At 43.6% G+C, this 25,960-nt stretch overlaps 1 protein-coding gene across 1 annotated transcript in view; it reads right to left on the bottom strand.

Annotated features, from left to right (window-relative positions):
• LOC117437966 (pro-neuregulin-1, membrane-bound isoform-like) overlaps positions 1-25,659 on the bottom strand; it is a 69,744-nt gene extending 44,085 nt beyond the window's left edge. Inside the window, exon 1 of the mRNA XM_034073095.1 lies at positions 25,419-25,659. Coding sequence (XP_033928986.1) covers positions 25,419-25,659 — 241 coding nt within the window. The remainder of the gene's footprint in view (positions 1-25,418) is intronic.
• Positions 25,660-25,960: the final 301 nt, after the last annotated feature.

The raw sequence follows: 25,960 nt of genomic DNA, 5'->3' as shown, positions 1-25,960 counted from the left end.
AGAAATGCTATGCAGGCATAAATCCCATGGACTTCAAGGGGACTTGCAAGTACTGAATGATTTTTTTTTTTTTATATGAAGCCACTTTTGATTTAGGAGCTGAATTTCAGGACTGCACATTAAAAAAGTTTGTCTCAAGTTGTGTGCGTTGAAGTCAGATGAGGGCAGGAAGCATGGCTTGCTCTACCATACATATGTCTTTCTCTTCTTTGCTCTCCAACCTAAGAACAAAGCTTTCAGCAGCATTAACTTTCACCACTAATCTCTACCTTTGCTTGAAAAAATGCCTACAGTAAATTGCCAAACAGAGATCAGTGCAGCTGGGACAGCCACCTAAAAGCAAAGGCTGTGACTGCACTGTTAACTTGACTGGGTCTCAGGCTACACCTCATGGCCAGACTTGGTTCACCAGATCTCTGGTCTGAGAGGTACATGAAACTTAGACTTTGGGTCTCAGCTGTGGTGCAGTGTAGACATGTTGGTGTGTCCTAGGATCATGTTGGGAAAAATAAAAACAAATGGATAAAAATAAGGCAAGGAAGGAAAGATGTGCTATGCAACGATATTTTCCTTGAATATACTTTCAGAGTTTATTCCTATACTGCTGAACATCTAGTCCTTGGATAACTCCTTTTCTTCTGTTTTTTGGTAGAATTGACTTTTTTTCCCCTTTTCCTTTTTAATAGCTTTAGAGCTTTAACCTTTCAATCTGAGAACTCAAAAGTGATGCAGTCAGCTCCTCGTCTCATTCTCACTTTTAACATTTTCTGGCATACTCCTATATTTGCTATCATCAGAAAATACAAAAGCTTCTGTGTACTGAATCCTGTCAGCTTTTGCAATCCCATACACTGTCTTACATTTTATAACTCGTTTCAATCTCCTCTGTCTCAGTTGCTTCACCATCCTCCCATGCTCTTTCCCTTAATACTGTTCCGGCAAAGCTGAGGTGCTCATGTACAAAGGACATAAGTGATTGCTTTCCCTTGATCCTAATCATAGAGAGGGCCTATAGATTACACCCTTTTCTTGGGTTTGTAGCATTTTCTGTTTCTGCAGTAGGTCCACCTCACAGACAAAAGTGGCAGACTGTACTTCTCTAAATCTTATTCATTCTCTTGAGGCTGCAACAGAATTAAGACCAAGAACAACCACACATTTAGTGGCACTGCCAGCACACTTCTAGCTGCCTGGTTAGTGATCTTCCTAATTAAGCATGCCATACTGTGTTTGCTTTCAGGGAGAGCCCAGTCATATATGTAGGGAAGCAACAGCCTGCCACATTAGTTCATGATGCAGAATTCAGATAACGCCAAACAAGGTTGTAGTCACAGGATTCACACAAATTTCCCCAGTATTAAAAAAATTCTCCATGCTAAACAGGAAAATCAGAAGGACCTGTTACCCAAATGGATGCCTTATTAACAAATGATACAACACAATTCTATAGCAGGTGAAATTCAGTGGAAGTGGTGGTCAGAAGGTGATTCCTACACAGTGGGATGTGGGGTACCTCAGCAGGTGACCACTAACCACCTCATTCTGCATAGGTTCACAGAGCTGGTGTCATTGCCACCACCATCAACGATACCTGAGTAATCTGAGTCTGGGGATATAACCACTGGAAAGAACAATTAGTGAGTACACAGAAAGACACAAAACAGGATATACCAGAAAAACTGCCTCCCCAGAAATCCCAAACTATCTGTCTTTCACAAGGCTCACAGAGAGGCCACCATTTTCACAAAGTAGATGAGAAAATCTCTGGGCATCCCCAGGCGGAATTGACAATTTAGGAGGCTCATTTGTCTGCTAATGTTCCTCCCCACAAAGAACCACTCATCCACGTTGATATTTTAGGGTAGGAAGATGGAAAACCTAAACTGAAACCTCTCTGATAGGTTGTTTGACATGAGCAGAAGCAGAATCAAAATGTATCAAAGAATTTGGAGAAAATTAGATTAACTGAAGCACTAAAAGGAAGAAGCTAATGTTGCATTACGGGCTACATAAATTGTTTACAGCAGTGTGAAGAACTTTGAAACTTTCAAGACGTTGATTTGCTAATGCACAAGTCACACTTAATATCATGGTATTGGCTCTTTATTCACCACTTTCCTCTCCTTCTCCCCTTTATATCCCCTGTGGTCAGGTCTCCTAGAAAACACACTTTTCTGTGATTTAAGTGGGTATTCAGCACAGGCCGTAAGAGATCTACCCCTACAAACACATCTGTGTGCTCAAAGACTGCACGGAGAAAGCCTGTGGAAGGCAAGGGCAGTCCTTCCACTGCAACACCCAGACTTGACCAGAGTTGCCTTTAAAGTTTTCTCTTTATTAATTTCTTCTGGTGCTGATCACAGACAGTTCGCAGCATGTGCCAGCCCTATCTCAACTGCATAACACCTGAAAGAGCAGTCCCCCTGACCCTGCCTGCCACAGTCTCCACCAGGTAGAAAAAGCTAGAGCTATTGCAGGTGGAACATGCTGTGCCTTCACACCTAAGTCAGTCTGGAAGACAACTGCATTCATACCTACATGCTAAGTGGAAAATCAGTGTGGTCTGATAATGGCAGAGGGGTGCCAGTCCCACACAAAAGGACACAGCACAAATAGTCCTGACCCCCTCAGTTGACAGAGATGGCAATTACCTGGAAATGTTTTACCAGAAGGTGTGCAAACAATTAAACCAAGGAGACTGAAAGCCACTTGATTCATTTCAGGAACTGAGGACCTGGGCACACCTGAGCATTGCACACAAATCATAAGCTCAACAAAGATCAGCAAAAATCTAAACATGGCACTTAACATTAGGGGCTCTCATAGTATGCAAAGAGGATCTCGTTGTTGTGTACCCTTTGGTGTAATTTACTTCTGACATATATTGAACCCTACATTTATACTCTGAAGCTCTCTACACCCAAACAGTAAGGAAACTGCAATGAAAAGGAAACCTTTACACCACATCTGCTTGAAATTGTACACAGATATCTTGAGAAAAATTAAAAATAAACAGAATTCTTAAGAACAAATATTGCTAAATACTTGCAATCAGGAACAGCTTGCAAAAAGAACCAATTAGGAGCATTTCTCCTGGTTAACTTATTATACAGGATTAGACATCTTTTTAAAGGTCAACCTCCAAAAAGTCCATAACCACACGATCAGTAAAGCGTGCAGAAACATGCCATGGTCCAGCAAACCCTGGATGAGGGACAGGAACACTTTATGCAACTGTGAAATGGTTTTTGGTCTGTAGGCAAAAGTTTAAAAATTATGTAAGAAAAAAGGCAAGGCTTTTAAATCATATATTCCTGATCAAGCATAAGTGGTGGAATTGCACACCAGAAAACCTGTGTGGATACTAAGTAGTGGACCACACAGGAGCGCGATCATCACACAAATACAGAAAACTGTGACATAGGTCTCCAGGCCATGAAGTCCAGACTGGAGCTTCTGGTGTGTAACCATCAAGACCATCCTGCCAGGTTTCAGTGTAACCTTTTGTCAAAATCCCTCAGTGGCCTCATAATCTATGCCTATGTGAAAAAGACCCTAACATGCATTAAATAGTAGTTATTTAACATCCCATGTATCAACCTTGTGGCCATAGCCACAGGTATCTGTTGTAGGGAAGAAATTATGTTTTTTTTGTAGGAAGGTGATATTCTTTATGTAGAAGCTACATGTAGACCTTCTAGAGCCACTCAAATGTATAAAGTGTAGCAAGTAATGCGCGTAATTTGCCAGATCTTATGCCCCAGCCTAGGCCCTCTGTTAACAAAACAGAGACTGTATTTTAAATTTAGCTAAAAAAGGAGTTGGAGAGTAAACTCCATATAAATTCTGAACAGGCTGTCAGTAAAAAAAATAAAGACATGGTAAAGCAAGTTAACCTCCCTTCCCCCACTTCTCCTTTTAAACCTATAAATGGTTTTCATGTGTCACAGTTTTGGATAAAATCACAGCTGAAAACTGATTACACCAAGCGTGCAAGTAATTAGGGCTTTATTTGCTATACTGTAACTGAAAGCACAGCGCAATATTGAGGTAAAATCCAGGCCCTGTGAAAATAAAATGCTTTGTCATTGATTTGATACAGCTAGACTCTCACCCCAGAAGATGGAGAAATGCGTTACAGTCTTTCTAAGGAGCAAAAAAAAGAGCACAGACGTTCTCTATATCCAAATCTGCAGATTTCCAAGTAAAGCGTGAATCAGTTTTATTTAGACCAATGCAAATCCTCAGTGTGAACACACTTAAACTGATTTTGAGCTGATTTATGATTAAACTCCCACTAAAATAAATTCTGTAACAAATTAAGTTGAATCAATAAACTTCTGGATTAAATTAATCCTAACAGGTCTTTCTAGAGGCAATACTCTTTCTGCTTCCATTCAATTTAAGAAACCTGACTTTAAAGACTGTGACTTTGCATGTTAACAGTTGTACATGTTAAGATGCATTCATCATTCAGGATAGAAAGACATCAGTGTGATCGTAATCCTCTACACAAAAGGGCTAATCAGACCAACGTCTCATCCCTTTCCTAGTCTCCTTTTTGTTTCATTCTCAAGGATAACCGCCTTGTGGACGACAGCTTCATTTTGCTACTGGAGATTTTTGCATATCACCTCTGATCTATGTGTCCACACAATTTCTAGTAAAAGTTTCAGTGTGTTGTTTTTTATGCAACAGGAAACTCTTCTTTTGCTTTTAATTCCCAGCCAGGACACTGACTTTAATCATGAATCTCCTGAACTGTATACATAGAATCCAGCAGAGAATGTGCTTGTCTGCTGCTGAGAGATTACTGAAGAACTTATAGAACAACTGCAAGCCAATCTGCAGAAAAGTTGTTTCCACCACAGAGCCCCCTTAGATCTCAGGCCAGGTCTGTTCAGGTTTGGACCAATGAGCTGCAAGGAAGGCAGCAATCTACACTCTCCTTACTGTTCCAACTGAGTAAATATCTCACGTGAGAGAATCAAGAGACAACTCCCAGAAAAAAGTCCAGATGAGGAAAACCAAACCAAAACCAAAACCCACACACTGCTGTTGGTGTCATGCTGCAGCAGTCCAGCAGATTGCCTATCTATTCCTTATAGAATCAAAATTAAAGGCTTCAGCTTCATCAGATGTGGTTACTGTGCCTCTCTGAAGCTATCTGAAGTAAGTCACTGCAAAATCTGCTAGAAGCATCTGCTGCTCCTTGACAGACACAGGAGGGATGTTTCTCAAAGAAATAAGATGAGATCAAAGTATCAAGCACAAACCAAATCTCCCGTTAGAAAGTGTCTGCACAGTGGTCAGATTGATTCTTATGTGTTGCCACTTTTTTCTCCCTTAAAAACCCCCAGACATTCATAAACCGAACAAAACCATGTTATCCAAAAGATGGCATAATGTCAAGTTTCAATCTGGACTTTCACTGAAAATAGTATGTAACAGGCGGAATACATAACTTTCTCCCCAGCTGTGTTGAACACTAGGGGCTTGCCAGTCATGTCTTTTGTCCAGACTTGCTAAAAGACATGAGAAAGAAACTCACATTTGCAAGAATAAATGCAAGATAAAAGCTTGGTCCTAAAAAGATTTAGGAAAAATGTGGGTTTACAATGGAAACTGTGTCAATTCCTGCAGCAGAACTGGCAGCTGTATCAGTTTTCCTGTAAGACTCAGTCCTGTAAGGTGGCATGAGTACAGAGAACAGGGCTATCTCACAAGAATCCCAGCGGCAGACAGGTTTAACTTCTTGGTGATGAGTAAAATATGAGTCTGTTCATCTTTATCATTTGAGGTAAAGAACCTAAAATCAGGTACCCACACCATCTACTTTTCTGAATTTTATTTTATTTTTCCCCTCTGGCTTTTCTCTCACAGATTATTTCACTACTGTGCCATCACAAAGAAACATGCATATATATGCTTAGGAATGTCCACTTATTCTCTTTTGACATGAGATGGGTGATGGTGTGAAGTCCATCCAGCAGGATCCACTTTCTTGGGTCTCACAACACTCCCCTGTGTTTGGGTGCCTCAACCACCAAAACAGTCCCCCATTTATTGCAGCCTGTGATTCTAGCTACACACGGGGGAGATGTAATTGTGGGGAGGCCAAGTAATACAGGGGCTGAAAATACCTCTCATAAATACACAAAGAAAAGATACACCGAAGTTGGTATGTATACCTGGTTCCAGCCATGTGTCTAACATTTCAGTATTTCCTTCTGCAAAATTTGTCCTGCATTGATACATAATACATTGATACATAATAACAAAAGCTAAGCAAATGAAAACCATAGCAGGTTGGTGGAGCAAGCCAAGAAAGAACTGCAACAGTATCAGACAGGGATGCTCAGAAGAAAGAAGGTGAGGGATGAGTTCACTGAATCTGTTGAAATTTAATATCCTGAGTCCCCCTTCTGGCTGCAAAAGGAATTTTATGCAGGAAGCAATCAAGCAGGACACCATTACTGCTGAGAGAAATGGAAACAATCAAGACAGGGAAGTGTCCTGTAGATGTTAAGCATACTATTTTCAAGTAATGCCTCATCCTGAATCTCTGTTTATCTACTGCAAGATGTCATAAACCCCAACTTGGCAGGAAAACATAAAAATAGAACCCAACAATATCATTATAACAAACATCTATTTTATTTTTCCCTTTTAATAATTGCTTCTGGAAAGAATTTAAGGCATGCTTTGGACTTTGGAAGTCACTATTTCTAGATGTGAGGTTTTTTTTGCAGAGTGTTTCATCTCATGAGCTTCATGAATTTCTAAGAACAGAGCAAGCATTAAGGAAAAAGGGCACCAAATAGCATTTTTCTGGAGCCTCCAGAACAATCAAGCTGTTTGTGATTGAGGGAGAGGAAGTGGGCACACAGTGCATGTTCAAGGAGGTGTGAAAGAGCCCAAAAGCCATTCTTACTCATAGCTTCGGCATGAGTTGAAAGTACATAGAGGAGGATCAAAATCCAGCAAAGAAAAATCAAAGTGATATCTCTGTTGTCAGTGTGTGGCATCTCCATCTGCATCTTCTCAGACCTGTCCAGGGTTAACTGAACACAAATCAAACACAACACCTAATCATGGAAGTCCAGATTTCCATGCCAAGGCAAAATCTCCAGGACCATGTGTCCTTTTCTTCACAGTATCTTCATCCCAATCTTTCTGACTAGCTAACAAAAAATGTGAAGTTTTTCATTTCTCAGTAATTCCCAGTGCTCAGGAGATGGAATTGTTTTGATAGCAGTGAGAGATTTGACAGCTGTTAATCCCCATGGCTTGCTTCTCCAATCTTAAATGTAATTTAAATAATCAGAGGAAACATTGGCTTACACAGCAGGTTTTAATAATCATTTTCCTTTCCGTGCCCCATTCACCACCCCCATAAAAAAAAAACAATAAAAAAACCTCAAAAACATAAAGAGTCTTACAGGTTGCTAACTATTATGACACTGTTATTCATTATTAAGCATAGCTTTTATTCTTAATTTGATAACTCAGTCTTCCAAGCTCTGAGGATATGCTATCTCTGTCCTCTATTTATTTAAACAGTTGCATAGATGAACATATATGTAACCATACTATACATTCTTAGGTGGGTTTTTTTGCTGAAAAATAGCATATTACCTGATGTATTTGCTATCGTATCTGATTATTCTGCAGAGGGATATAGATCAAAATACAGAGAAAGAGAATTTTGACAGGACTTGCATTAGCTGAATCTGCTGGACATGTGGGAGAAGAGAAGCAGAAATTTTATTAAAACATGTTTTGAATTCACAGCCAGTAGGCTCACTAAACAAAGTAGTTCTAAAAGTGACTTCATGAGTCACATTCGAGTGTGATCATCACAGCCTTAAATAAAGAGAGGCACCTCTGTTTTAGGCATAGATTGGGAGAGAAAAACGCATGTTTTTGCTGTTTTAACTCTTATTCAGACACTTCATTTAGAAAAAATGGTCATCACTTCGAAATACATGAAATTTTTCTTTTTTTTTTTTAAAAACTTTTCTCAATCAGCAAAACAGAAGAGTATAGCATTCAAAAAAGATTTCAGGGAAGTGACATTTCCACACTTTGGGCTTTCCATATGGAGAAGCCAGCTCATGGGATGGGATGTGAATTTACAGAGCTTTGGTTATTTTACACTCAGTCACCTCAGACCTTGACTTCATATTGATGGGAGTGGCTTACTACATTTTAAACTGGAGTAACCAATTTATGTTAAAAACCACTAAAGTGAATGGTCTTTCACCCATGATAACGAATCCAAGAGAATCAGAGAAATGTACAGAGAGCCATCAACATCACATGGGCAGTCTGCTCAGCAGAACGCTTGTGCAGTATCCCTTCTCATTAGGCGTGATGTGAAATATTGTAAAACTGGATGCCTAGACAGGGAGCTGTCCATTGGGGCTAAAAATCAAGAAAATAATTCTAAGGCAGGTGCGTGGGTTATCCAGGAGAACAGAGCTCAGGGAGAAGAGGCATCACCCTTAATAGAAGCCACAGTAGACTTGTGACAGGATAGCTGAACAGGGAGTTTCTGGGATACAAACGAAGAACAAAGAAGAAAAACTAAACAGAAACTGTCAAAATCAGCATAGTTTTCTCCCTGACCCCCAAGATTCACTTCTACACAGACCAAAAAGCTATTCCAAATTTTGGTGCCTTTAGTTTAATTCACTCCCAAAGCACATTCAACTCCAATTCTCTCAGCACAGTTCATCTCTGAACAGGAATGTCTGCTCCAGGGCTTCCCACAGTTGAACTCATCTACTTTAAATGTTAATATTTTGAGTGCCTTGCCTGGACCAGCTGTAGCACTGATCACCTGGAGGGTTTTCGTAGAGCAACCATTGGGCTGTAAATTCACATGTTAGCTGACAAATTTACTCTTGTAGACAAGGAATTGTTTTGACATAAAAGCCTAATCAACTAAATCTTCCCCCCTCTCTTAAATGCTTATTCGAAGTCACTGTGGTTGTGCTGTGGCCCATGACATACCGCAAGGGTTCTGGCTCGGAGCTCTAAAACAATTAGTCTGGGGAAATGAAACGGTGCTTTCTGCACACCTGCGACTGGCTGCGCTCCCGTGCTTGACAGCAATGCCTCTCCCACACCAACGCACACAGGCTGCTAGCATGGCTCCCAGGGCTGCCATGCCCAGGCTGCAGCTCCCCCCGCCCCCCAGACTGTCAGGGGGGACAGTGCTGTTTCTCATGAAGCCGAATGGAACCACTGGTTTGGCAAAGAAGCTGCTTTTGAGGGTCTCTGCTTAGAAGATTTATATTTTAAACAGGCAACAGCTAATACCAAGGGGAAACAGATACATTACCAGCAAGTCATTTCCAAGCAGCTAATAACTGTTTCCCTACCCACCAGATCCTAGGATGCACTTTCAGGTTTAAGCATAACGTGTACATTGTGAATAGCGGAAACATCTGGGGTTTATTATAACACCACTTTGCTAGCCTTGGGCATTGTACAACTCCCGCAGGCCATGGTTCACCCTTGACCTGCCAAACACGATTACTGTACTCAGGCAACTTCCCCTGCTCCACAGCTGCTTGCCTTCCCCTCCCCTCCGTCAATATTCATTACCACAATCAGTACGGCTACCATCCTAGAACAACCAGTCAAAAACTTGGGTTGCCATGGTCACTGCATGGAAACAGTGCAGTGGCTGTGAGGGTGGGGAAAAGAGGACAGCCAATGAAGTCATTCTGCCTGCTGGCCCCAGGGGAAGTAGGGCTGCTCAACACCATCTGCATTGGCAGCGCTTTGCTTCCCCCTTCAAGGCCACCTTCCTTCTCTGCCTCACTCAACTCACCCCTGTTACAGGTTTGTCATGCCTCGATTCCCCCCTTTCCCAGTCTCCAGTCTCCCACTGAGCCAAAAATGACCCTGTCCCTCTCCCACACTCCTCCTGCTTCCTCATCTCACAGCCATGTCTTGCTTCCTCAGTTATCTGCTCCCACCCTCCTTCCTCCTTGTCTTGCTCTCCACCAAGGACATCTCTTCACTCACTCATTTCTCTCTTCTTTATGTCCAGCCCCACAAATCCCAATCCTATCCCTGTCCTGCTTTTCCACCACTTCTACCCTCCCCTTGAACACGGTCCCAAGTCTGAATTCTCCCTGTCTCTGTATCACCTCATACGTAACACTACAGCAGCACTGTGGGCTGAAGCTCTCTTTTTTTCCCTTGGAGACTCAGCTGGAGACTCTACCTTGGCTAAAGATTTAGCCCAAGCAGCAGTGGGGAGGTATTTTAGGGCTGCTGGCACAAAGGGAGTCTGAAAAAAATGTATCTATTTGAACTAATTCCAAGTGTGAATCTAAAGTACTTCAGTTACTATGGTGGGAGCACCTTCAGAAATAGTGATCTTCATTATGGCTGGTTTAGAGCTAGGGAAAAAAATGCAAGTGGTGATCCAATATGGCTTAATGTATGTATTTTAAAAGCTTGCTAGGATGAGCTTTCCAGGTGTGCCTGTATAAACAAGCTGCTGACCACAGGCTCTTGCCTTCCAAACATGCATAAGTGTGCATCAGCAGTGCCATTACTGCCTCCAGCTGATCATCCATGCTGAACACATGAACAACTGGGTAGGAGATCAGTGCTCACACTGCTGTTCAGAAACACAATAGGAGGAAAATACAACCTGTGTTTCCAGCAGCTCTGTCCATCTGAGAGGCAGGAACAGACCCAGCTGCCACCCAGCCAAGTCACAGCTAGCTGCACCCCTGCAGAGAGCTCTCAGGAGTGTAACACCTTTCCTACAAACCCTCTGTTACAAGCAGCCTTCCTGAGAAGCAGCCACCATTCCAACAGCAGCACATCCATTTGCAGAGTACCATCAGAGCTCCTCTGCCACCCCTCCTTGATGAAATCTTATTGACTGATGCTATATCCACCATAGCCCTGAAACACAGAGTTCAAGCACTGATTACACTACTGGGGAAGTACCCCTACTCTCTTCATCCCCTGCAAAGTACAGGCAAATTTCTGAAAATAAACATTATTGCCTTTTTAAAGTTTTATTGCTCAGTAGCTTGGCAAAATCTTCTGTGTTAGGAAAAATGAAATGTAGCCTTGTCTTCTTCCCCTGCCCCCTCCACCCCTTAATTTGTTAAGCTCAATCTATTGATCAATTTAAACATTATCCTGGAATTATGCTATGGTAAAACAAATGCACATTTACAGAATAAATGGAATTGATCCTCTTCTGAGTAAAAGGCCTTACTAAATGAGGTATTTAAATATAACCCCCAATCCCTCTCTGAAGAAGCACCTGGTAATTCACTTTCTGGATCAAATTGCAACTCCACAAAAACTTTATGACCTCATGTGGTCTTTCCACCCCCACATTCCTCCCTAGAAATGCTATATACAGCATGCTCCAGGCAAAAAGGTTTGTTACAAATGTGGATAGTGGGGCTGCAGAAAGAGATGTAGCAGGCACCATGACAGAAGCAGAGCACTGAGAACATAAAAAATAGGCAGCTGCTTAAGAAAGAACTCCCTGAGATGCTGATACAGTCATTCCTGATCATGTGCATATCGTCTGCTCCTGCTCAAAAAATCCTCTATATCCAGTATCTTCTTCTTGACAAACAGGCCCAAATGCCCATTCTTTGCTCCATTCTCTGCTCCATTCTCTAGCATGTTTCAGCACCCATAAAAATGGCTATCCCAGTCAGACAAAACCCTAGTCTAGTCTAGTATCCAATCTCCAGCTGTGTCTGATGATGGATGACAGAGAAAAAAGACAAAAGGCAAACATAAATCATTGGATGTGATGCCTTTGGCCATGGCAAAGTTCTCCAAATCAGCAAGCTGCAGAGGAAGGACGTACTGCTGGGTCAGGTAAGATGCTCAGGAGCCTTTGTGGTGTGAAGCAGATGCACAAGCTGCTGCTTCCTCCTACAGTGGGGCTTGGAGATGGTAGGGAGCTTTGGGTGGCTCAAGAGATGGACCTGGCTCTGGTGTGGTGGGGCTTTCTGCTGGAGCAGAGACAGCAACCATCAGGCAGTGCCACTGTACCCATGCATACCCAGCTAATGGTCAGGAGAAGGATGTGCAAACGTTGAGAGTGTAATACTGGTGTATGTTTTTTATCTTATCTACTCCATTGTTAAGAGTGACCAGTCACCATGTTTTTGTGCATGAAAATAGCCTCACAAACAAACTCCAAATTCAAAGCAATTTATTTGTTCCTGGGTTCTTCAGGATTGATCTAAATGGACTGGTTTTGCCATGAAACTGATACTGAGAAACACCATGAAACATGTCATGAAACAACGTGATCCCAAGGCCATTTGGTATTTCTATAATTTATCAAAGGAGTTATTAACCAACTGCAGCTTAAAAAAAATCAAAGTAAACTCACTATTCTGAATATTTTAACACATCCCTGCCATGGTGGAGAGATTTCTGCTTTTCCATGAAAAGCTTGCTTCCCAATGCTATTAAAAGAATATGCAATTGTTCCTCTCTAAAGCACTATCAGAGAATTAAAATAGTTATTTGGGAAAATGCACTGCTTTCTCACAGCAGCTTTCAGTTCTATTATTTGAGGACAGCAGTGTTTTCCAAATTTGTGCCATCCAGCTGTTGACACATTTCACAGGGACACTCCCCGAGGGGATCTCTCCAGGAGCTCCAGCATTTTTATGGAACCATGAGTTAAAAATGGCTTAGAAAAGAAGCCTTTTTTTTTCTTGACACTTTCCCAGAGGACAAATTCTCAGGTGTAATATAACTCTATAAGGTCTCAAACACTTAAAAATTAACTCCTCCCTTGCTGCAGTTGTGATGGGCCAGAGTGTGTGTGCACAAGTTCGCATTTGATTGCATTAATATCGCTTTAGCATGACTCTAGGGAGAAAAAAAGTTTGCCTTTTCTTTGCAAAAGCTAAGTAGATGAGAATAGAATGGAGTAGAATAAGAAACAGCTATCACTTTGCTGATGTAAAGAGGATAAGGTGAAAAAGATGCCAAAACCTGAAAATGGACAAGCACCTGATTTGACAGATCATCTGAGTTAACCATTAACCTTGTCAGTAAATATTAGATACTTCATTTAATTATCTTTCTCTCCCTGCCATCTCTAGGGCAGCAGACATGATACAGTGCATCATTTCAGTTACTTCCAAATATTGCTTTTGCAGGATGGAAGTCCATTTGTTATTCTGAGTTTAAATAATTTACAGTATCATGAATTTCATTTTCAGCTGGCTCTTTTGGGACTTGCCAAAGGACACCCAAGATGGCCTCCTAGAGTTTAAAATACATTGATTCCCACGTAGGCTGAGAGAAGGACACCTAACAATTGGCATGTCTTGACCTTGCACCCAGTCCCAGCTATTTCCACTTCCTGGAGCGCTTAGGTAAGTACTTAAGTTTAAGTCTGTAAATAGTCCCAGTGATGTTCAAGGACTTTCCTGCATTCCTGACAGGTCAACTTGCTTGTAAGCTGGAAGACCAGGTTCCTTTCAGGGTCTAACTGCACAGAACAGGGAGATACACAGACCCAATGACCCCAGAACTGCCTGTAATGAATAGGAGGGATTGGAACCACTCTTCTGGATCTGAGCAAAGATCTCCTCTCAACTGCACAAATGATTTTGTTATAGCTGGCACCTAGCCTGTCCCTTGCTCATTATTGTTTTTCCCTCAAATCCATAATGAATGCTTTTCCTACTCTGGGTGTTTGGCTCAATATCAACACCTGCAACTTTTATTCTTCCCTGTCCTGTTCCTGGGACACATTTAGGGAAAGCTGTCTACACTGAAGAAAGGTAGCATCACAGCCCATTCTTTGCCACTTATTGGCATAGTATAAGGGCTTTCCAAAGTAGACTTGGGGAGTTTTTTTACAGCTCAGAAACAGGTGGAAAGAATAGCAATGTGCTGTCTCAAGATCATTCTTCTGTTGCCCCTGGAGAGCATGAAGTGACTAAACCTGCTGGCACTGTGGGAAGGAAAGCAGCACTTCAAACTAAATTATGGTATAAATCAGAGCATTTATGGGCTATTTCATTTCATGGTGGAGATGGCAAAGCATGAGCAGACTCCTTGCCAAAGCACTGAGCAGCCCTTGGTGCTGGAGAGAGCCTGGTGAAAGTTTATAGTTTGGCATTGCTAGGTATAAGCATCTTGGATAAGTGTGCAGAGCCTGTACACTGTGTGACAGAAGATGAGGCTCCCAAACACATTCTGTTTATGCAAGCATTTGAAGCACTTGCAAAAAGAAGTATTTTCACATGTCCTCCTCTTTCCTGTGCCATGGTGGTACCTTCAGGCAAGCTCACTGTGATAGCCAGCACTCAGCACAACTTATCACAGGATCAGAGTCTGACCTTTGGGAAGCAAAAGAGAAACAGACACCAAAGACTCCTACTGCAGACCCTGGACAGAAAAAGAGTTATCTAGACCTAGCAGCTGCTTCAACTTTGATTTCACTTGCATACAGGCAACTTGAGGGAAAGCCATGGAAGGCTGGAGTGAACCACAAGGAGCATTTAAAAATCCACCCTGGAAAGAAGCCATCCTCAGCCATCTCTGCTGCCCTGGGAATCTCTCTTCAGCACCTCCTCTCAAGAGGAAGCAATGTCACTGGCAGCAGCTGTGCAGTTATTTCACACCTTTAAATAAATTGCCTAGATGAAGCTACATCTCTTGGAAACAACATTCCTTCTGTTGCTCTTTCTTGTGGACAGCAGTGAAGATGACATTCCCTTAACATCAAGTTCTGGTTTCATCCTGCTGTTAGGTACAACTTGCACTGCAGCCAAAGAACTGGTTTCTTCTGCCTGGAAAGTGGAGATAGCCAATGGCTTCTCCAGTGAGCTGGAGAAGGGATGAAGGCAGACAGCACATTGGGGATGGGAGCGAGGACACCGTCAGTTGAGACTAGTGGGTTCTAGCATTTGTGGAACTGACATAAGCCTTGTAGCTAGGATGAGTGCTGACCATGTTGTGATAAGACAGGTCCTAACCTTGTAAAAAAAGGCTCACCCAAATGGTCTCCACTGTAAGAGTGTGGACAGAATAGGGTGAGGGACACTCTCATGCACAGAGTGGAAAAATAATCAGTGCATAGCAATGCCAAATAACATAGAATCATAGAATTATGGAATGGCTTGGGTTTGAAAGGACCTTAAAGATCATACAGTTCTAACCCCACTGCCGTGGGCAGGGAAACCGTCCACTAGATGTGGTTGCTCAAAGTTCCATCCGATCTGGCCTTGAACACTTCCAGGGATGGAGCAGCCACAGCTTCTCAGGGCAACCCATGTCAGTACTTCACCATCCTCACAGTGAATTTCTTCCTAATATTTATATAGATCTACATTCTTTCAGGTTAAAACCATTCCCTCTTTTACTGTCACTACATGCCCTTGCAAGAAGTCCCTCTCCAGAGTTCTTGTAGGCCCCCCGTAGGCACTGGAAACTGCTCTAAGGTCTTCCTGGACCCTTCTCTTCTCCAGGCTGAATAAGCCCAGCTTTCTCAGCCTGTCTCCATAGCAGAAGTGCTCCGGCCCTCTGAGCGTCTTCATGGCCTCCTCTGGACTTGCTCCAACAGGTCTACATCCTTATGCCAGAGGCCCCAGAGCTGAACAGAGTACCAGGAGTAGGCCTGAGTTAAAAAGGATGGTTAGCTATTTTAATTCCCATTCTCTGACATAATTTCAAAATCCTCTCTCCCACTCCAACCCAGATTATCGTTCTGAAAGAGTTTTCCCATTTCTGACCGTTGCTGACCCTTCACACAGCCAAGAAAACCTGTGCTCAAAATCAGTTTCACTTTCACTGACAATCCGTTTCTTTTCCCCACAGCTCATATGTCATCCAGCATTTGCACTCAGCCTTTTGTACATTTGAAGCAGCTTCTCACATGCCATGTGCAACATGCTTAAGAAAAAAATTGATTTAAATCAAAATGCATCAATAAAAAAAGAAAAGATGAGGCCAAGATTGCTGGAATTTACAGTGTGAAGTCTGGCAACAACTTGCTCAGAAGGTCAGTGGAAAAGCCTGACACACAGAAAACCCCTCACCCAGTAATTTCTGCATTCATCTCATACCTTTTGATTGAAATATAGCAAATCTTTCAAAAAAAGATACCAACCCTCATCTCAGATGCTGTGACCAGAAATCCTCCACACACCCAGACATGTTCTTCCTCTGCCTAACTGCCTCCACTTTTAAAATCAGTGCCTTTCAACTAACCTCACCAGTGCACCGGCAGCTCTATTCATCCTCGAGAGCTCCCAGAGAGAACACACTCTTTACAGTGAGCTTTATACCTCTGCATTTCCAGCCCACACTTTACAAGAACAAGTCCAACTAACAGCTTTCATGTTTTCAGGTTTGCTTTTCAAAAGCTTTGCTAACTTCTCCAAAAGTAACCTCTCTAACCTCTCTAAAGCTGGTATGGTTCACTGCAGAAGTTCAGCAGAGGGCAGAAACAGGAAAGAGGCATTGGCTACCCTAAGACACCACTTTTTACAGATCATATTGTTCCCATTGGAGGGGTATGGGAAGTTCCTCTGCTGTTCTTGCAAGGGGACATGCTTCCCTTGGAAGCAGCCTGCTGGAAAACTTTCCTATACCAGCTTCTCTCTGAGAGTCTCTCAGATCCAAACAGTGACACTCCCTGAATATGCAGGTCTGGCATAGTGGCACACAACTGACATCTTCTTTTATGCCCTTTATCCTCATATCCCTGCTATGGAACTGGCTCCTGCCAAGAGCTGGATGCACAGGACCAGTGGGGCAGCAGTGCACACACTACCTAAAAGGACCCCCCCAACCTTTCTGTCCCCTCTGCAACAGAGAGATCAACAACACACAGTGGCCTCCAGGAAACTGATTTTCCTAGAGGGGAAGGAATATTTATGCACATCAAAAACAGGGTAGAAGCCTGGCTTCTGTTATCTCTGTGTTATTCTTATCTCTAGAATGGCTGTATGTCAGGAAACAGAGTGGTTGAAGAAAGAGGTTAGACTGAGAGTCAAGAGACTTGGTTTCTGTGCCAGGATGAGACTTTGATCTGGCATGGCCTTGACCATCCGTAGACTTTAGGCTCTAGGCAATCAGAGCTTGCTCTCAGACTGAGCTTGTTCCATGAAGCAGAATTTGAAGGACACAGATTTCAGCTACACCTCAAAGAACTGTGATGATACAGACAACACCAGTTTATTTGGCACAAATCAAGGCTACATGCAAAAAAAGTATTTAAAGAATAATGAGCCTCATTTCATTTATTAGCATCCATTGCAAGTATAATGCAATAACTCAGAGCAGTTTTCAGTGCTGTTTCATATACAGGTGCAATATAATATTGACAGAACATCCCTTTTTTTCTCCTTTCTAGGTCCAGTGGACTTCTGCAAAGGAAAACTGATCAGTCTGTAACTGTAGAAGCCAACAATCCTCCTAAAACATCACATCCACACACACCTAGTATTCTAATACTGGATTAACAGCAGTGGGAACAATTTCTACCAATCACCTCTGCAACTGGATGTTACCATGGACTCTGTTTAGTCATCTCAAGTATGCATTCATGCTTCTGTAACTGTCTTCAAAGGGATTAACCATTAGCCATAGGACATGGCATGTGGTTGACTCAGGGGTAAAATAAAAGCTGTTAATGCAGGAGAAAGACACTGAGCAAGGCTCAGCCTGAGTCCACGTCTGAATGCCAAGCCCAAGCTGCCTGACCTGGATTCCCCCTGCTTACAGAGGTGGAAGGACCATCAGCTCATAAAACCTGAGAAAGAAGTGCACAGAGGGAATGAGGAAAGGCTCCCAAGCGAACTGTCACAAATGGATTAACATCTCTCCCTCCCTGTCCTGCAAAGCCAGTGGATTCCTTGTCAGAGCTAGGAGGAGACAAATGGCCCAGAGTGAACAAACTACATAACATGGTTGATTTCTCCCCTGATATAATGGTCCCACAGAAAATTACACAACCAGAAATGCAAAACCAGACACAAGTAGTATTCTGTGCAGAAATAAAACACTAGCAGTTACTCTAGTCAGGAGGTTAAGTTAAAGACCGCTATTTGTCCCTTATGAAATACCTTACTTTATTTTCCTTTTTTTTTAAAAAAAAACAACAAAAAACTTCTCCATTAACAGAAATAGAGCAGATGGGAAGGACAGAAGGAAGGGCATATGGATGGAAAGGAGGAAGAGAAAAAAAGGGAGAGTGGGAGAAAGAGAAAGAAGTGAGAACAGTGAAAAGGGGGAAGGGAGGAAGTGAGTGATGGAGGGACCAATGGAGAGAGGAAAGGAGAAAGGGAGGGAGGGAGACAGAGAGGAAGGAAGGAAGGTGAAAGAGTTAAGTAAAAGAGGAGAAAAGCATACTCGTGGGCATCTCTGTGAACTCACACTGGACAATTTCACACTCATATCACACGAGATCAGAACAGTATTTGCTGGGACCTAAGTCACCCTCACAGGTTCTCTACAAGTTCAGCTGCACATCCACTGACCTGTGGCACAACCTAACAGCCCCACCTCTCCTGAATTTTCAGGAGACTGCTTTTCAGGTTTCCATCCTCACTTCACCCTCTAACAGTGTCGAGGCACCCGCAGAGCCACAGGACCGAAAAACATCCCCTCAGGCCTCCTGCACTGCTCACCCCGAGTCCCCGCCGGTCTGGGGCAGCGGGTGGCTCCCGCCCCACTGCCCGCTATGTGCAGGGCCCCAGGACGTGAGGCTGCGGCAGGGCCGGAGCGCCGGACCCGAACGGCCGGGGGCCGCAGCAGCAGCAGCGCTCCCGCCGCACCCTCTCGCGGCCGCCGGCGGCACCGACACCGGCAGCGGCACGGGCGCCCCTCCGTCTTCCAGCCCCTCTGCCTTTCCTTTGGTCACCCACCGATATTCTCCCCTTTCGTTATGATGATGCCTGCTTTCATTATCTTGAAGGCTCCGTGAGCATCCCGCGCAAGCCCCGCCGCCCTGGCGTGTTTGCTCTGCTGCACGCCGCCTGTAGCCCCAACGCTGACACTGTCACGCTTCAAATGCAAGACTCAATTTTCTCGGGCTGGAACAAGATCTCCCCCTGGCCCCCGCAGACCCCAAGGCTCGGAGTATTTGAGGGAGCAACTGAGGGTTAACTGAAACACCTCAAGCTCATTCAAGCAGTTCTTTGTACAGCTAGTATGAGTCACACAAACTATTGACACTTGGTTTGTTTTCTTGTATCATAACGGAACATGATAAACTATCAGTACTGTTAAAGGCACATTCACTCTTGTTACTTTTGGAATGTTAACAAAACACTGATTTGGTAAGAATTCATAGCATTTCCAGAGCTTCTAACACTCTGCGACACAATTGTTCTTCACTGTTTTGCTCTTGGTTATAAGTACCTGCCTCAAAGAAGTATCAGATGCTTCCGGACAGATTAAAAAGGGAAGGTGGGGGAAGGGAGATGCTTGGAAGAGTTTTCCGCAGTTCAGCACTTAGCTCGCCTTACTTTCAGAATAAAAAATTGCCACTTAGGTAAAGCCTAAAGCAGAACCTGTTTTCAAAGATGCTCAGTAGCTTCTGTGTGGTTTTTGTGGCTGGACTTACATGAACTGAGCACTCAGAAAGTTTTCTTGAAAACCCTGTGACTTTGATTCAGTAGGCGAGATGAAAAGTGAGCTGCTCCAAATAGAGAGTGCTGAAGCCTTCTGAAAAATCAGCTACATAGGATTCTTTTTTCTTTTTACTTATGAGAACTGTTTCAAACTGCTTCGCTCAATTTGTTTTGCTGTTGGCTTTTTCTTTCTTTTTTTTTTCTTTCCAGTTACTGACTTTCCAGACATTCAAAAAGAGAAGCCCACAATTACAAATACAAACTCAGATCTGAGTGTCAGCTCACAAGCCTTGACAGGGATCAATGTTTTAAAATCCTTGCATAGCTTAGCAGATTGTGGCATTTCTATACCCAAGATAAAAATTTTGTTTGGACTTCCCCAATATTTTTGCACAAAGTTCAGAACAGTTTCTGGGTTTATTTCACAGAGGAAATATCTTTCTATACACACGCAGTATTTACTGGACGACTGTACTGGTATGTCCTCACAATTCTATTTGCATTCCCATGGCTACAGTCAAGTAGTACTTGTAGTTCCAAGTCAAAAAAAGTTGAATGGTGACTAATCTCATTTATTCATAAAACATGAACACACTCGCATGCTTTTTAAAGGATTCATTCTCAAAATTGCTCTGAAGATTGTGTGGAATGCTTGGAGCATTCAGGCATTGCACACAGGTGGAGTGGCTTTCCTCACAGAAAAATGTACAGGCATACCAGAAGCACCTAAATATTTTGGCCCAGATACACCAGAAGTTGTCACTACTTCTAAGCAATGATTTTTCACTAGAAATGGACAAGTTTTACCAGAAATCACAGTTCTCATTCCATCTCCAAGGCTCTTGTCTTCAATTTATGCTGAAATACTGACCTGCCTTCTGACCTCTCTTTATTGAGTATTAATTTAAACTTAGCAAGCTTCAGACCAAGCTCTAATCCTCCCAGCCAAGCCCTGACCTGCAACTTGGTCTTTAATATGATCAAAACTATTTCTTTTTCCACTAGCCAAGCCTGCTACCAGGATGCAGTCAAAGGTGATGCTCAGTCACACTCATCTCATCTGAACTTCATGCTGTTTATTTTGCAGTGTAGTCTCAAAGCTCTGGCATTTTATTTAACTCTAAATGAATTATTTTTGCCAGTAAGTACCAGGTACTTATTTTTTATGCCAATGGCTACAACCTCCTTTTTCTGGGCTCTGCAAGTGTAGATATGTTCAGAACAATGCTGCTGAGGTCACCTCACTGAAATGATGATTTGGACCCATCTTTGCTACTCATCCCTTTTCCCCAAACAAATTTGTCTTTGTGTACCAGATTCTTGCAGAGTCTTGCTTTTCCTACCTAGAGTGTGACTGGTGTAACCCATAGCTACAGAGCTCATTGCTCGGACAGCACTGTCAGTCTTTGCACACATCAAGGTGCTTTTCTCAGAAATACTTCATGTCTTCTCATGCTCTGTCCTCTCCAGCAGCCCCTTCCTCATTTTCTCTACTAACCAGGAGCCACCTGAAAACTCACATTCCCTGAGAGGTCTGGGAACACTTGACCAAGTGGCTGAGTAGCTGATGTCCTGGTGCACCACCTTAGTTACTAAAACACAGCTCTTTCATAAAGGGAATTTTCCTGGGTTGATTCCTTTCTCTCACTTTACTAGCACCATCTTACATGGTCTAACACAAAGGCTAGGCCGGCAGGAGGTTCAAATGCTGACACAGTGCACCCAGACCCAGCCTCCCTGCTCCTGCTGTAAGAGCACCCTAAGTCAGGAGCAGTCCCTTTGTGAGGGAAAGGTCTGGAGACCTTGCTTCACAACCTCAGCTTCCCTGCAGTAGGTTTCCCTGCCCAGGCTGGATGTATTTCAATGTGCTGGTGATGCCCTGGGAAGCCTTGCTGGCATATTTGTTGAGCCTGTCTGAATCCTTTGTTGGCACAGCAGTTCAGGGAAATCACTTGGAGAAAAGCTGTAAGCTTCTGTCCATTTGTAATACTCTTTCCTCAGTTTTCTACCCTCTGTATTTATCATGGCCAGAGTACCCTGCTGAAGACAATCACTCTTGACTTGAGACAAGCCAGACAGAATCAGTTTACTCAAGACCACTTGAAGTGAGAGGATGAAATGTTCTTCTACACAATTTTAGTAACAAAGAAACCATGGCAACCTCCTAAATCTTTTGGAACAGAGTCGACATTTTACCTGGGCAATGAAAAATATGAAGTTTTTTTTTTTGTGTGTTTTACCACTGTGCAGCTAAACATACAAGACACAGCTTGCTCAGGTTTGGGGTTTGTTCTGTTTTCAGTAACTCTCTTCTCCAGTGGTTATTCAAGAGGTCACAGGTAAGTTATGACAGAAGGTAGTAAAGAAACACCTTCTCACACACTTTTTTTCCCAAATAATAGAGCCGATTCTCAATCTGGTAACAAGTTATCAATTAGATGCTTTCAGACCCAAGATTGAAGGGATATGTGATACAGTTTGACAGCCAAAAGCAAACTTATCTGAGATAAGCTGTGATCAGAAAAAAATAAAACAATGCAGCAGTAAATAAAAAACCCTAAAGATCTGTTTAAAACGTCTGTGCTAGTGCACAGATCTTAAAGCTGATGACTGGCCACAAGCCACTGTTTTTCATATGGGAGGAAGACTGGATGCAAACTATTGACAGAGAATAACAGCAGAGAAGATGGCAATTCCTGGCATAATTCTATCTAAGAAAGTAGTAATTTTTTAGTTCCTACTAAAGAGCAAAACTGTTTAATGACCTCTCAGACTACATATCCTATACATATCTCATCAAGAGGTACAACTGCAAAATTGTATTAGCAAAAAGGAGAAATCATGGTAACACCAAACTCAGAAGACCTTCATATAATCCCTACTGACTACTGTTAATCAACATGTGTAACCCAGTCATTAATCAAAGCTCCAATACGCTTGAACAGAGAGAATAAAAGCCCATTGCTACAGGGATGCTAGAGAGGGACTCTTAGATCAGGGGCTGTAGTGATAGAAAAAAGCATAACGAGTTCAAACTAAAACAGGGGAAGTTCAGGTTAGATATAAGGAAGAAGTTCTTTACTGTGAGGGTGGTGACGCACTAGAACAAGTTGCCCAAAGAAGTGGTAAATGCTCCATCCCTGACAGTGTTCAAAGCCATGTTGGACAGAGCTTTGGGCAACCTGATCTAGAGTGAAGTGTCCCTGCCCATGGCAGGGGGGTTGGAACTAGGTGATCTTAAGGTTCTTTTGAACCCTAACCATTTTATGATCCTATGATCTTACATTAACCAACCTTTCTGCTCTTTCTCTTCTAAGGTATCACTTACTCTAAATGCCCTCCCAACAGAAAACACTCTTAAGTAACAGATTTGATAGAGTTTATAAATGTAACATTTCCAGTGTTAGATTATTTGATTGTGAGTTAAGTGTACAGTGATGTCTTATGCTGTATTTCATTCTTCTATTAGACACCATACCTGCAAACACTATATGGATTAGCTACACATGTGAATTACCCTGCCATGTACACTCACAACTTGGAAGGAGTAGGATTTTAATTATGTAAGATAGAAGAATGCTCAGTTCTTGCCCACACAGGTAACTTTTGAATGGCAATGTTAGGTATGGATAAAGGCAGTACTCTTTCATACCAACAAAAACATACTGGAGCTTTGGAAGACTGAGGTAAACACTTGCCAGAAAAGTGAACTTTTTCTCTTTCAAATACTGACGTAGTTTTGCTTAGTAGGAACATGAGCCCTCTAGCTATTTAGCAAAGCCTTAGGAGTTAGGGATGGTCTGAACCCTCCCTTGGTGAACATCAGTCTACACTTGCCATCTTTCAGATAAAACATGGCAGACATGATCAGACCACAGCACTGGAAGTGGGAATTAAATACTAATCGATTTCTAAACTTTAGGTGGTATATACCTGTGTGGATCCTCCAGCCTATTATTCTGCTTCTCCACACCAAAGAATGAAGACCATCTTCCCAAAAAATCTCTTCCTAGTTGGCAATAGATTTGTTTGAGTTACTCAAAAAATATCTCTGGTTCACAGCTCCTTTTTTTGCTCCCTCAGCACTGGTGCAAATGCCTAACCCAAGGTGGAGCCACCTGTATCCTACACAGAGCTGGCTCCGGCTTCCAGAAACAGTCCCTGTTCCTCCAGTGCAGCAACCCCACTCCACTGGAGACAGAAAATCATCCACAAAGCAGGAAAAAGAAAGCTCTCCTAGAAGAATAGGATGGGACACTGAGGCGCATAGTCAGAAAATGTGTCTCCCCTTTACATGTCCTCAAAAGAGCTTTTCTGTCACAAATCTTCCAATATGCCACTGTCCTCCTGTTTTTTGTCAACTACAAAACCAAACAAACCCCCCTCAAACACTTCGAGCAGCCCAGCTGTCATGGATAGGTTTGCCAAAGGTTTTAATGTTCCAAGAAGTACATCTCCCAGTTTTTGTAAGAGATGCTCACAATATGGTAACAATAAACAACATTGTAAAGACCCAGTGTGAGAGAAAGAGGATCAAATGGAGAGTTTGTCTCTAGCTTGGCATCACAAGGAAAATGTCAACGGCTGTACCTCAGACTCACTTATGTCCACTCAGCTGGGTGAACTATGTCTTCAACAGACATAGAGAAGAAGAGCATGCATTGGGCAGTGCTAGTTTGTAGATTATTAGCCCAAAGGGATACCTGCTACTGTGCTGAATCACACATCCTCCCTGAGCGCTGATGGCCTAAACTGTAGAGCAGCATCATGATGCACTAAGCAAAATTAATGGAGGTATATTTAGGAAGTTTTACCCTTTGGGGCTGTTTGTCTGTTTAGAGGAGAAAAACAAAGAAACAACCGAACCAACCCAACCAACTAACCAACCAACCAAGCCCAAATTGGGCAATTGACTGCTTTTCACATGCCTCTTAAAAAAACAAAAATAATAAAATTCCCACAAATGGCAAACAATTCAAAGAAATAGGTGAACTAACCACTGACTCCAGTTTCACACTGCTGCTGCAAAAAGCCAAATGCGTTTGTATATATACCACTAGGCTTTCTGATAAACTAGGTGGCATAGAGCTCTCTAGGAAAACCATCATGTGCTCCACTGCACTAGGAGACTCGATCTTGACTGAGGTGTTTGGCTGATGCAAATAACTAACTACAGCGAGTAAGGCAGCATGATCAGCGCACACCCTGCCTTTGGGTCGATCCACAGAGTCCCATGTTTGTGGACACCTAGGAAGGGCTGGGGTATCACCGGCACTAATCCTCGCCCTAACACTGGAGAGGCATACGAGAAACAGCACGTGCTGCTAAGTGAGTGAAATGTCCTCTCTGACCATCCCTGAGTAAATAGCTGCAAGTTTAGACAAAATACCCCGCATAAAAGTTTGCCATCTGTTCAACTCAGCTAAGTGATTTCTGGGGAAGGGGCAGAAAACGTGTTTTGTAATAGGAGAGAGAGCCCCACACCCTCCCAAAAATGCAAGGGGGAGCGGGGGGGGGAGAAAAAGAAACGAAAAAAAAAAGCAACAGCTGGCCGAGAGCCGCTCAGGGCTCCCGGGGCCGGTGGGAGGAAAGGAGGGCGGGCAGCAGACCGGCCCGCGGTCGGACAGCCGAGGGGCTCCCGGCAGCTCCGCTGCTCCGCGGGGCCGGGCAGGTCGGCAAGCAACCGCCGAGGGGCCGGGCCAGGCACCGGCGATGCGCTCACACCGTGCGGTCCCACGGGTGTAGGAAGAGCGCAGTGGGTCCACGCTGGGCGGCCCCCGCACCTGCCGAAGGGCTTACCTGTGGCGGACCCGGGCGCTTCGCCCTGCTCCGTTGGACCGGGCTTCTTGCCGGGCCCTTTGCCCTTCCTCGCCTTCCTGACGTTGCCGTCCTTTTTCTTCTCGGCCATCCCGGCTCCGGCCGGCACCGCGCTCGCCGCCGCAGCCGTACCAGCGGCCGTCCCCGCGGCAGTGCCCGCAGCCGTGTCCTCCGCCGCCGCCGCCGCCGCTGTAGGTTCTCGGAGCGCCCGAGGCTCCAGCATCGCTCTTGCCTGCCGCCGCCTGGGACTTGGAGCCGCGAGTTCCTTGGAAGTTTTGGGAAACTCCTCTCCGGGCTTTTTTTTTTTCCCCCTTCACCCCCCTCCCTTCTTCTCCACCCCCTTTTTTTTTTTTTTTTCCTTTTCTCTTCCTCTCCTAATAATAATAATAAACTCCAGCCCACATACACACCCCCCTCGGCACACGCCTCACTAATGCCCGCCCCGGGCACCGTACGCTTGCTCTCGAGAGGCGCCTGCACGGCCCCAGGCTGTGGGGCTGCCGCGGCCCCGGTCCGGGCCCCGG

Source organism: Melopsittacus undulatus, chromosome Z, assembly GCF_012275295.1.
Source record: "Melopsittacus undulatus isolate bMelUnd1 chromosome Z, bMelUnd1.mat.Z, whole genome shotgun sequence".
NCBI lineage: Eukaryota > Metazoa > Chordata > Aves > Psittaciformes > Psittaculidae > Melopsittacus > Melopsittacus undulatus.
This window is presented reverse-complemented; position numbering and strand designations above follow the sequence as displayed.